Here is a 13,934-nt window from a genome sequence, read left to right on the forward strand (position 1 = left end):
ACTCTGTAAGATCAATGAGGGGGACGACTTTAACCTTAAGCCAGTGTGCGAGAAAACTTTCATAGAATTTGGAAAAATTGAGGTGAGGATAACGGGACGAATGTCTTCAAAGCCAGGCTTTCCATTTTTCTTTTTGATTGTGGTAATAAAGCCTTGTTTCCAATATTGAGGGAACTCTTCTGATTTTATAATCTCATTAAACAGGGTGGATAGGGGCTTTGAAAGGTAATCACTGAACACTTTAATAAGAGGAACGGGAATGTCTGAAGGAAAAAATACTTGATCGTTTTAGTTTTTGAATTTTATTTTCACAACATCAAGTGGGGAAATATGGGGAAATGAAAAAGGAACACGAACATCTGGAAATACGTAAGATTGGTTGGAAACTCTGGGCAATGAAAACCAGAAACTTATTGAGGCCATTAGCTGTGGTCTTTGGAGGTTCGTTTATATTAAAATTTAGTTGTTCTTGACTCTTGCCGGTAGGTTTTATAATTTCAGAGTACCAATTCTTTGGTTTATCATGGCACAAGTTTTTAATTTTATTTTTATAGTAAGCTCCTGCAGCTTTTCTAATTTGATTTTAATTCCTTTCTTAATTTATTTGCTTCAGATAAATTACCCCTTTTAAATAAGTTTATTTTTGTGCGGATTAGCATTTTTATGTGATTATTTATATAAGGTTTATCACTGGAGTATTTTCTGATTTTTTTTTCTGGAAAGTATAATGAGTAGGAATTAATAAGCTTTTTTGAAAAATCAAAATTTTATCATCAAGGTTATTACAAGTATAAATGTCTGACCAACTTTCACTGGTCAGCCATGAACCAAAAGAAAAAAGGCCTGAGGAAAAAGGTCACCGAGGGGACAGCAAACTCCAATGGAGGTAGTAAAAAAATGTTCAATGGCTGAAGAGGAGGAAAAAGAAGACAATAGTGGTAACTGCCTCCTAATGGTGGCAGTGCTTGCGCGGGGCTGCAATGCTTACTCATGTTTGAACAAATAACACCCAGAGAGGTGTTGCCTTTTGTTGTGGATATTTTAACCAGTTGTTTAATATTAAGGGAGGTACAGATAGAGTCCATCCTCAGGTCATTCATATTGCCAAGTAAGAAAAATACCAGCGTTGGGATACTTTCATAACACAAATTCAGCATTTATCAGGAATTGTTGCAAAAATGTTTCGTTTCTGGTCAATATTTTGGTTAGGAGAATGATAAAAGACGGTAGTTACAATTAAATCGAAAGGTCGGGGAAGTACTTTTAGTCTAAGGCTCAGCCATAGGATTTCATCGTAATCTGACAAGTCGGGGGTGGGAATGAGTTTAGGTTGGAGGTTATCTTGGACAAAAAATAATATACCACCCCTTTTTCTCCCGCGAGGGTGATCGGGAGGGCGAAGTTTTATAAATTGAGCATAATTGCTGATTTTTAGGAAATCTGGGTTCTGGGACTGAACCTCTGTCGCAGCTATAACGTTGATTTTATGAATTTCAGAGATACCCTCGAGTTCAGTAATCTTGTCAAAATTCAGGCTCTCAGCATTGGTCAGTAAAAAAGTTGGAAATTGAAAACGATTTGGGTACTGGGATTTTTTTCAATTCGGGATGGAGTTATTTGGGGTTGAAGTTCATCTTACTGCTATTAAAACTGCCATAAAAGAGACGGTGACTGCTGGGATCTGCGGTTCAAGGGAATACCGTAAAACAAAACTGCCATGACAATACGGTCATATTTTTTTGGTAAGCCACAACTGCCACCAGATATTGGCGCAAAAATGGTGATATACACCACTTACTGGAGGGGAAGCCTCGCTGGCGCCAAATATCGTAATGAAATGCCCGTGGTTACCACTACTGTTCCGTAACTATAGAGTATGTTAATACCCTATTACGGTATTCCCTGCTCCAGGGTATGATAACTTGATCGAACGGTCTGACGGCCTAACTCTAGGCCAAGGGTACCCCGACCTGGGTCACCACCAATATATCTAGTTATCTCCTTGGAGGTTAAACGGAACCCCCTGTCGATATGATAATGACGGTATGTCTCGCAACTCCTTTCCTACCCTGTCTGGGCTCATGGAAAAATTGTCTACACAGCTGTAGAAAATAGCTAACTTGTAATCTTCCAAAACAGTACACTATCAACAAAATCGACTCCCTAAACCGGGTCTCAAAGTCGACTAACTCAATACAGACTTCTATACAATAGCACTTTTAGTATGGGTGGGCCTTAGATTTGCTCCAATCAATCGGCTAAATCAACATTAGAATCCCTGGCTTCTTTTGCTTAATATGGTCTTTCAATGGCCCAGAACAAAAAGACAAAAATAGAACTTAGCTCGAAAGCTTGCTTATTGCAACAAAACTATAGCATAGCAACGAGAGTTTAACTTATGGTTGAAAATTATCTTCAAGGCAAATGTAATTACAGATAAAAAAAAACGGGTTATTTATCTGAAAAGAAAAAGAACAAGGGGTGGAACCCCAACAGGTAGTATAATACTGGTCGGACTGCTATGGAAACTGCCTTGAAAATATCATGAAAGATTCAAACTACGGTTCAAAGGAAACTCCCATGGCAGATACGACCATGTTATGCTGATCACACTCCAATGGAAGCTGCAATAAATAAACGGTAACTGCCGGAAACTAAGGTTCAACAGAAAACTGTTTCAGAAGTATAGGGTTAAACGAACATGGCCGTAGAAAAAGGCCGTATAATATCCCTAAACACACAGTGTATACGAAGTAACATTTTGTTAAATTTGACTCCCAGCCATAAATCCTTTTTTTTTATTCCTACCTTTCCTTCACAAAAAATATGCTAGCTTTTAATCTATTAAAGAGCTACGCCATAGAAGGCATAACAGATGTTAAAAAAAAAAACGTCGAGATTTGAGATTAAGAAACTTTAAGTAGATTTTAAAAAAACATAAAAAAAATTTGTGATGCGCTAAACAGCTCTCAAAGAAGGTTTGTAGATATCTCGTTCAAATAAGGAGGATAGTATTTTATTTTTAGCAAAGGTTGAATAAAACGTTTAAAAACAAAAAACAATCTTAGTAAAAAGGCTATTGGTAAAGGAAAAGAGCTTATTTTTTCTTTTCTTTTTTTTTGAGCAAAGGTTGAAAGGGGTGGGAGGACGTCATAAAGAAAAATTTAAAGGAAATGGGAACTTCGTGGGCGGGTGTAAAAAGGGAGGCTTTGAATAGATTGGGGTGGAGGAGGAGCGTGCGTAGCTGTGTTGGCCTCAGGTGGCTTGGTGCTGCGGTGAGTTCTTAGTAGTTAGTAGTAGTAGTAGTAGTTGAACGAAACGTCTAAAAACACCAAAAAATTTATTTAATAGACTACTGGTAAAAGGAACTTTTTTTTTTTTTTTTTTTTCTTTTTTTTCTTTTTTTTTCTATAGCAGAAGTTGAAAAAAACGTCTAGAAACAACAAATAAGTTAGCAAATAGACTAATGGTAAAAGAAAGTCTTTGACTAATGGTAAAAGGAAGTGTTTTACTAATGGTAAGGTAAAAGGAAGTTTTTTGTGTTTTTGTTTTTTTTTAGCAAAAGTCTCTGTGTTTGTGTCGTCTATGTGTGTGTGTAGTTTCTGTGTGTGTGTCGTTTTTGTGTGTTTGTCGTCTGTGTGTGTGTCGTCTCTGTGCGTGTGTTGTCTCTATGTGTGTGTCGTCTTTGTGTGTGTGTGTCGTCTCTGTGTGTGTGTCGTCTCTGTGTGTGTGTAGTCTCTGTGTGTGTGTCGTCTCTTTGCGTGTGTCTCCTTTATGTGTGTGTCGTCTCTGTGTGTGTGTCGTTTCTGTCTGTGAGTCGTCTCTGTGTTTTTTGTCCTTCTCTGTGTTTGTCGTCTCTGTGTGTGAGTCATCTCTGTGTTTGTGTTTCTGTGTGTAGATTGGGGTGGAGGAGGAGCGTGTGTAGCTTTGTTGGCCACAGGTTGCTTGGTGCTGCGGTGAGTTGTTAGTAGTTAGTAGTAGTAGTAGTATTAGTAGTAGTAGTTAGTAGTTGAACGAAACGTCTAAAAACACCAAATAAGTTAGTAAATAGACTACTGGTAAAAGGAACAGTTTTTTTTTTTTTTTTTTTATAGCAGAAGTTGAACAAAACGTCTAGAAACACCAAAGAAGTTAGTAAATAGACTAATGGTAAAAGGAAGTGTTTGACTAATGGTAAAAGGAAGTTTGTTTTTTTTTTTTTTTTTTTTTTTTTTTTTTTTTTTTTTTTTTTTTTTAGCAAAAGTTGAACAAAACGTCTAAAACCACAAAAAAATTAGTGAATAGACTGGTGGTAAAAAGGAAGTGGGGTTTTTTTAATAGCAAAAGTTGAACGAAACGTCTAAAAACACCAAAGAAGTTATTAAATAGACTAATGGTAGTGTTTTTTGTAAAAGAAAGTGTTGTTTTTTATCAAACGTTTAAAAAAAACGTCTAAAAACACCAAAGACTTTAGCAAATAGACTAATGGTAAAAGGAAGTGTTTTACTAATGGTAAAAGGAAGTTTTTTTTTTTTTTTTTTTTTTTTTTTTTTTTTTTTTTTTTTTAGTCATCTCTGTGTTTCTGTTTCTGTGTAGATTGGGGTGGAGGAGGAGCGTGCGTAGCTTTGTTGGCCACAGGTTGCTTGGTGCTGCGGTGAGTGGTTAGTAGTTAGTAGTAGTAGTAGTAGTAGTAGTAGTAGTAGTTAGTAGTTGAACGAAACGTCTAAAAACACCAAATAAGTTAGTTAATAGACTACTGGTTAAAGGAACTTTTTTTTTTTTTTTTTTTTTTTTTTTTTTTTTTTTTTTTTTTTTTTTTTAGCAGAAGTTGAACAAAACGTCTAGAAACACCAAAGAAGTTAGCAAATAGACTAATGGTAAAAGAAAGTGTTTGACTAATGGTAAAAGAAAGTGTTTGACTAATGGTAAAAGGGTTTTTTTTTTTTTTTTTTTTTTTTTTTTTTTTTTTTTTTTTTTAGCAAAAGTTGAACAAAACGTCTAAAACCAACAAAAAAATTAGTGAATAGACTGGTGGTAAAAAGGAAGTGGGGTTTTTTTTAATTGCAAAAGTTGAACGAAACGTCTAAAAACACCAAAGAAGTTATTAAATAGACTAATGGTAGGGTTTTTTTTAAACGAAAGTGTTGTTTTTTTATCAAACGTTGAACAAAACGTCTAGAAACACCAAAGACGTTAGCAAATAGACTAATGGTAAAAGAAAGTGTTTGACTAATGGTAAAAGGGAGTGTTTGACTAATGGTAAAAGGAAGTTGTTTTTTTTTCTGGGTTTTTTTTTTTTTTTTTTTTTTTTTTTTAGCAAAAGTCTCTGTGTGTGTGTCGTTTCTGTGTGTGTGTCGTCTCTGTGTGTGAGTCATCTCTGTGTTTCGGTTTCTGTGTAGATTGGGGTGGAGGAGGAGCGTGCGTAGCTGTGTTGGCCTCAGGTGGTTTGGTGCTGCGGGGAGTTCTTATTAGTTAGTAGCATCTTTGTAGTAGTAGTTAGTAGTTGAACGGAACGTCTAAAAACACCAAATAAGTTAGTAAATAGACTACTGGTTAAAGGGACTGTTTTTTTTTTTTTTTTTTTTTTTTTTTTTTTTTTTTTTTTTTTTTTTATAGCAGAAGTTGAACAAAACGTCTAGAAACACCAAAGAAGTTAGCAAATAGACTAATGGTAAAAGAAAGTGTTTGACTAATGGTAAAAGGAATTGTTTGACTAATGGTAAAAGGAAGTTTTTTTTTTTTTTTTTTTTTTTTTTTTTTTTTTTTTTAGCAAAAGTTGAACAAAACGTCTAAAAACAACAAAAAAATTAGTGAATAGAATGGTGGTAAAAGGAAGTGGGTTTTTTTTTTTAATAGCAAAAGTTGAACGAAACGTCTAAAAACACCAAAGAAGTTATTAAATAGACTAATGGTAGGGTTTTTTGTAAAAGAAAGTGTTGTTTTTTATCAAACGTTGAACAAAACATCTAAAAACAACAAAAAAGTTAGCAAATAGACTGTTGGTAAAAGGAAGTGCTTTTTTATAGCAAAAGTTGAATAAAACATTTAAGACCACACAAAAAGTTAGTAAATAGACTAATGGTAAAAGGAAGTGTTTTTTTTTTACAAAAATTGAACAAAACTTCTAAAAACACAGAGAAATTAGTAAATAGGCTTTTGGTTAAAGGAAGAGAGTATTTTTAAGTTAAAAGGCTTGTTTATTATCAAGGCATATTTTTTTTCAGATGAGGAAGTTCGGTTTTGGTACTTTGGCTAATGTCCGTGTTACTGTTGTTGACAATTTCCAGGGCGAAGAAAATGACATCATCATTTTGTCTTTAGTTCGATCTAATATTGACTCGAACATTGGTTTCCTGTCTATTGAAAATCGTGTTTGTGTTGCTCTTTCAAGGGCCAAACATGGACTTTTTATCATCGGAAATATGGACAGTTTGGATTCAAAGAGCAAAATCTGGAAAAGCATTCGTTCAAGTTTAAACGATCACAATCAAATCGGTACTCAATTGGAGCTTGTTTGTCAGGTAATTTTCTTTCTTTACTTGTCTGCATACAAGGGCCGAAAGTGGTTTTAGGGGGCAGATGGGGCACTTGCACTGGACCCAGAAACTTTAGGAGTCCAAAGTTTCAAATTAATAATCTAACAGTTATAATCATTTTGTAATTTCTGACATTTTATTTTTATTATAATGAATTAGAGGGTGCAGATAATAAAAGAAAATTTAATAAATCATGAATTAATTGATCAAATAAAAACAAAACAAAAAAATAATTAGATAGTAATAATTACGACAATTAAATAATTTATGAGACCACACTGGCTAATCATGATAAAACAAAATCGTGAAGAAAGGAAGAAAACGAGGACAATTAACAGCCAGTAAAAAAATTGAAAAATTATGCAAATATTTCGGTCAAGACTTCCGCTTGACCGTCCTCAGTGCAGAATAAAACTGATAAAAATATAAAAACCAAACCTTAAAATAAAAATACCAGACTAAAATTGGACGACCCTTTCTTAGTAACGGTAAAGGGCGACTGAATAAAAAACACAAGTCTGAATGGCATTTCACAATTTCATTTTACGTATACCACTTTTATAGGCTAATCGCTTTTCAGTTTGATTATTATCGGAGATTCCATTTGATTGCACAATATAGTCTTGTGGATGTATGTAAAAACGATCAGAATTAATAGTTTCGTCATAAATGACGAAAATATTCGTCATATTATTGCCTCTGTGGAGGTGATGTCCTCTGAGTGTTGATTTCATTATGTATGGTGGTCTTCTCCGCGCTTTTACTCTCAGGCCTCAGGTATGATCTCTTTTTAATCTCATTTGTTGAAACGGAGACCAGCAGTCTGTAAGGAATGTAATTTCCAGTGTCGTATTCTTTACCCATTTTTTACACTCGTAATATTTGCCATAAACACAGCTTTCATGTTTAAGGATAGGTGGGATAGCTACAGTGTCCACATTTTTCTTCATTCGTAGGGTTATTAGTGATTGAATTTTTTTTAATAAACATTGTTTGTGAGTTTAGGTTAAATTCGTCGTATTTTTGGCTATTTTCTCCTTTGATGGGGGTCTTGGGTGATATTGGACGCAATGGAGCTCCAACTTTTTTATTTTCTTTTTCTCTCCTTTTTTTATTGGCTATGCACTATAACCCGCCAGTTATTTATTAAGTTAATTATGCGTTGATATTCCTTCTTATCTTTCTCTAAAACTGTATTCTCAGGTAAATCAAAATTAGACTAGTCAACAGATATTAAAAAAATTAAGAAAAGCAGCTTCTAATTACTATAATAATAAAGTCAAAAATCTATATTCTAACAAGCCCAAGCAATGGTACAGAAAAACTAAAGAAATATGCGGAAAAAGTCCTTCCGAAATTGATATTCATCTCCCTGAACACCCTAATAAGACTGCCAGCGATCTGAACTTGTACCTTGCTTCCATTGTGCAAAGTCTCCCCCCTTTCACTGGCTCAAGTCCAACTATTCCTCCCAATACTTCCTTCCCCTTTATTTCTCCCTCTGATGTTATAAATAAAATTCTTAAGCTTAGAAAATCAAGTATTTGTCCCTTGGACATCCCAGTTGACTTAATTAAAGCCTTTTCGGACAAAATTGCTGAGCCTTTATCAAATATTTTCAACCACATCACAAAATTCCAGCAACTTCCCAAGTTGCTGGAAACAAGGTTTTATAACACCTGTCCCTAAAAATTGCGCCAGTCTGACTTTCGCCAACATTCGCCCCATTACGCTCACTTCTGTTTTTTCCAAACTTTATGAAGGTTTCCTCTGTGACTGGCTTAAGGATAAAATTTTTCCGCGTATTGACACCCGGCAGTTTGGTAACTTAAAGAAAACTTCCAACACCCATTACCTTGTGCACTTAATGCATACCATCGTTAGTGACCTTGATAAACCAAATGTATAACTGAACCTTGTCGTAGTTGATTTTCTAAAAGTTTTTGACCTGGTTGATCAAACCACCCTAATTCGATCACTCCTGGTTAACTTTAAACTTGATCCTCTGTTAGTAAATACTGTTATATCGTTTCTTTCAAATAGATCCCAAGTTGTTAAATACAAAAATATTTTCTCTAACCCCCTCCCTATATATTGTGGAATTCCTCAAGGAACCTTATTGGGACCACTTTTATTTCTAGTCATGATTAATGATATTGGTAAGAAGTTCCCCCATAGGTGGAAATACGTGGATGACTTGACGATCCTCGAGGTATGTCACAGGAATATTATAAGTGACCCCCTTGAAATTCTATCCCACATTTCGGATGAAGGTAAGAACGTAAATATGAAAGTAAATTCCACTAAATCAAATATAATTACGATAAATTTCTTGAAATCTATTCCCGCCTTCCTTGACCCTATCCCCCCAGATATTTCTGTGTCTTCCTTTAAATTACTTGGGGTTACACTTTCCTCTAATTTAAAGTGGGATATCCACATGAAAGATATTGTCCGTAGAGCTAATGCGTCCATGTCTCTCCTTAAGCTCTTGAATAAATTTAACATCCCCCCATCCCATTCTTCAAGGATTTATACTTCCTTTGTCCGCCCGCATCTTGAATATGCTTGTCCAGTTTGGCATCCTGGCATCTCCCGTGATGAATCAGATAAAATTGAATCTATTCAAAACAGAGCCCTAAGAATAATTTTTAAAGAAACTTTGGTACCATATTCACTCCTTCTAAAAAAAGCCAAGTTGGAAACTCTTGAGCACAGGAGAGGAACGTTGTGCCTCCGTTTTGCTAAAAATGCAATAATAAACCCTCGCAAGGAGAACATTTTCCCCAAAAGACACTCCCCATCCAGACACCGCCTGCAACGTACTGTATCTGAACCCATCCCTATCTTGTCCCCCATCCGTTGTTTAACCTCCAGATATGAAAAAACCTTTGTCCCCTTGATTACTGAAAAAATAAACCAATTTTTTTTTTTTTTTTTTTTTTTTTTTTTTTTGTTTTTTTTTTTCTGGTGTTACACATGCTGGTTTCCTTTTGGCTCTTCCGTTCCCTTCCCTTTTTATATATTCTTTTTTAAACCTTTTTAACATTATTTTTATCTCAATTTTTTTTTTTTTGGTTTTGTTTTAATTTGTGCCTTTTTAACTTTATTACATTTGACACTTTTTGTTAGACTAATGAATGGCTTTGCCTTTCTGATATTGTTGTTTCTGGTATTGTTTAGCCAGTTTTTTAGTTGTTTTGCTATTTATGTCTTTTTTTATTATATGACCCCGAAATGCGAATTCGGCCCTTCGGGGCTTGTGATAGCCATTTTTTGAAATAAATATCTTATCTTATCTATATAACCATGAGAGAATGAACCAAAAAAAATCTTTCTGCTGAGAAAATAAACACATTTACTGCTAAGTTGCGGAAACACTTTTTTCTAAATTAATATTTAATCACATACTGTTAGTTAGGGCTTTGAGTAAAAATAAAATTGAGTGGTAGAATAGACCGTGAAAATGTAAGTCATTTCAGTCTGTTCAAATGCGAATAGTTGGGGAACAAACATTAGCCGCCAAGACACTAAGCGCGTGCCGGTCCAGCAAGAGTTCTAAGTCTAAACTTGTTTGTCTGGCAATGCACTTGCTTGGACATAGAAGTAATGTAATATATACATGTGGACGTTATTCTTAAACACGGAGGATAAAAACAGGGACAGAAGATACTTTGTGATTCATACGATTTGAAATCCTTGATACTTCAGTTCTAGACCCTAGAATAGAAGCTTGTTGAATAGAATAGAAGCTTGTAGCTTGTTGCATCCAAGCATTGTTTTTACACGGGAACAGGATCTGCCCTGACGTTGATGTCTGGATAGGCACATGTCTAGACATGCAAGTCTCACATGTGTGAACTCTCTTTAAAGGATGTAAAAAGATTGGACGTTATGGATGATAAATTCAGGGACAAAAGATGCTTTCTGATTAGTACGATTTGAAATCCTTGATGCTTTAGTTCTAGACCCTTGAATTAGAGGCCTAGCACTAGCTTGTTGTATCCAAGCATTGGATTTTACATGAGAACGGGATCTGCCTTGACGTTGATGTCTGGATAGGCATATTTCTATACATGCAAGTCTAACATGTGTGAACTCTGCGTAAAGGATATAAAGAGATTGGACGTTATTCTTAAACACGGGAAAGGTGATAAGAGTGAGTGTGGTAATTATCAAGGCATTAGTGTGGTCTATGTAGGTAGCAAATTACTGAGTAATTTGAAACTTTTAAGACTGAGAGATGCTGTAGACATCTACAAGATAAGAACAATAAGTCATAAGAGAAGAACAATGTGGTCTTAGAAAAGGTAGAGAATGTGTCGAACAAGTTCTTACTCTTCAGTTAATAATTGAGAAGTGCCTGAGTTATCAAATATCTTTGGTCCTCAGTTTTATAGAATATGAGCAAGCGTTCGATTCTGTTGATAGAAGAGCTTTAGTGAAGATCTTATCCTTGTATGGTATACCAGACAAATACAGTAAAGTGATTAGTGCTAAGTACGAGAATAAAACTGCTGCGGTCAAGGTAGGAAATGAGGTTAGCAGCTGGTTTCGTATTAAATCAGGAGTTAAGCAGGGTTGTATTCTATCTCCCTTTATATGGGCTATTTTGATGGACTTTGTCTTAAGGACCACAGAAAAGGCAATGGGAGACTAAGGAATCAAATGGGGAGGAAAAAGTCTTCTGGACTTAGATTATGCTGATGATTTAAGCATCCTAGATGAAAGTGTGAGCAAAATGATTGACGAGTTCAAACCAATATTAGAATATTGGAAGCTATAGTAATGACAGTGGTCAAATATGGCTCTGAAGCATGTGCGCTTCGAAAAGCGGATAAAGATTTGCTAGATGTTTTCCAAAGAAATTGCCTACTGGTTGTTCTGGGTACCCGGCTGACTGACCATATTTCAAACAGTAGGCTGTACGAAAAGTGGGGTTCAATCCCACTTTCTAAGGCTATAATGAGAGAAACGATGAGATGGCTAGGAAACGTTCTGCGAATGAAGGATGACAGATTGTTGAAGATTGAACTTTTTGGCCAACAGTCTAGGGCTAAACGAAAAGCAGGTCTTCTGCAGAGGGGAAGTCATAAAAAAATTAGGGGCAATGGGAACTTCCTGGGAGGGTGTAAAGAAGAAGGCTTTAAGCAGATAGGTATGAAGGAGGAGCGTGCATAGCTGTTTTGTCGTCAGGCGACTTAGTGCTGTGGTGAGTTGTTAGTAGTAGTAGTAGTAGATGATAAATACAGGGACAGAAAATGCTTTCTGATTAGTACAATATGAAATCCTTGATACGTTAGTTCTAGACCCTAGAATTGGAGGACTAGCTGTAGCTTGTGGCATCCAAGCATTGGATATTACATGAGAATGGGATCTGCCTTGATGTTGATGTCTGGAAAGGCACATATCTAGACATGCAAGTCTAACATGTGTCAAATCTGCTTCAAGGATATAAAGAGACTCTGCAATGTTTTCGAACCTAAAGACTTTGGGGCATAAGGAAGGAGACCATTTTAAGTCTTTTTTTTTATTACAAGGTTTAACGTGTCTGCAGTTATTTTTATTTTTGCTTTTTAAAAAGTGCATTGTTGACAGACCTCTTCCACTGTATTGTTGACAGACCATTACTATGTAAAAACTATTATCGTCTTAAGTTACTGATTCTAGCATCAATGCTCTAGTCATGACGCTTATGCTCTAGATATCAACTCGAATAGGTCCCTTCCAGCTTTTCATCATGTTAAAGGCTACGCTGTAGCTTATTAACTTCAAAGGGGGCTCATTTGATCGGAAATGAAAAGTTCTAGTGTCCTTTTAAAGTGTCAGAAGTGATCGTAGGGCAACTAGCCCCTGTTCCACGCCTTCCCAAAGGTATGTTATTAAAAATTTGAGGTAGTCGTTTTGTTCAAAATAGTCCAAAGAACAAATAACTATCCCTCTGGGATTGGCAATAACCCCCAAATCACCCAGGGAAAGGACTGTAAGTTACGTAAATTGCCCATTTTAAACAAATAAGGTTTTTATTGGTAAAGTGAGCCTGCTCATGATGTGTTTGATCATGGGCCTCTAAAAAGGCGTAAAGTATAAAGGTGGAAATTTAAGGAATTGCTGAGAGGGATGCCAAACAGCATCAAAACACAATATGCGCTCGCTCGTTGTCAAAGGGGAATATGAGTAATATCTAAGGAATGGGCGAAGGAATCAAGTTTAAACTTTCAAGGTATGTCAAGGGGATGTTGATGAGGATTGGAGGGCAATCAGCCTCCCTCCTTTCCCTTTTTAGGTGCCCCCTCTGCTCAACACTGATGGAAATTTGAAATTGTCATTATTTCAAACTAGTCGATAGGTCTAATAGCTATGCCTCCAGGGATGACATGCCCCCAGAGCCCTGAAAAACGGTTTCTAAATTATGAAATTTACCCATTATTTTCATGTAGGTAAATTCGAAGGTTATTAAGGTGAAACTTTGGTGAATGTTGAGGGTTATGTTAAACTAAATCAAAAGGCACTATGTGGATCTAGTTTATTACCAAGAAGGATCTGCAATATCTTAAGAACGGTTGAGGGTATGATAAGTTGATGCAGGACATGCTGAAGGGGATGTTGATAAGTGGTTGGAGGGTTGCCAGTGCCCGCCCATGCCCTTTTTGCCATCATTCCTCCAAAAATATTCGATCGAAGTCTTATAAATAGCTATCTTGTTCGAAATAGTCTAAAGCAGTGGTTCCCAAAGTTGACTGGGCTCCAACCCATCTAGCAAAATTTTTTTATCTTGGGACCCACCCTTTTAATGTTTTTGAGAAAAGAGATAGTAAATATTATACAGCTATATGAGTCTATCGACGTACATGCCTGTCTCAACTGCTTGTTTTTATGCATTATATATGGCAAAACGACGTGCATGAAGATATCTTGTTCTGCAAGCCATTAAGTCGTAGGACTGCTGAGGTTATTTTCAATACAATTGAATTCCATATAAAAGAAAAAGCTTTATAGTGGAAGAACTGTGTCACTGATGGTGCACGAGCTACGTGCGGGAAAAATAGCAGTGTGGTTGCGAGAGGTCTTGATCAAAGTCACTGTGCTTTGTGGACACGCCGTAGCCTTCATAAAGAAGCACTGATCTCCGAGGCTTTGACCGGTGATTTCAAAACAGTACTCGATACAGCTTTGAAAATTGTAAATTACATTAAAACAAAACCCTTACAAGCCTGCCTATTTCAAAAGCTGTGTGAAGAAATGGGTAGCCGCGATATCTCTCTTCTTCTGCATACAGAAGTTTGGTGGCTATCCAGGGGAAAAGTACTGACATGATTAGTGGAACTACGTAATGAAGTTACAATTTACTTGGAAGGAAAACTGGATATATTAAACGTCTACTGGAAGACGAATTCATTCTCAAACTCACTTATTTGG

General features: G+C 35.9%; 1 protein-coding gene across 1 annotated transcript in view; it reads left to right on the plus strand.

Moving 5' to 3' along the window:
- Positions 1-13,934, plus strand: part of LOC148940263 (NFX1-type zinc finger-containing protein 1-like) — a 77,439-nt gene that overhangs the window by 14,804 nt on the left and 48,701 nt on the right. The window contains exon 4 of the mRNA XM_089106118.1: positions 6,204-6,500. Within this exon, the coding sequence (XP_088962244.1) occupies positions 6,204-6,500 (297 nt within the window). The remainder of the gene's footprint in view (positions 1-6,203; positions 6,501-13,934) is intronic.

The sequence above is a fragment of the Artemia sp. Qi Xiang Cuo genome, chromosome 20, assembly GCF_049724085.1.
Source record: "Artemia sp. Qi Xiang Cuo chromosome 20, ASM4972408v1, whole genome shotgun sequence".
NCBI classification, from domain to species: Eukaryota; Metazoa; Arthropoda; class Branchiopoda; order Anostraca; family Artemiidae; genus Artemia; species Artemia sp. Qi Xiang Cuo.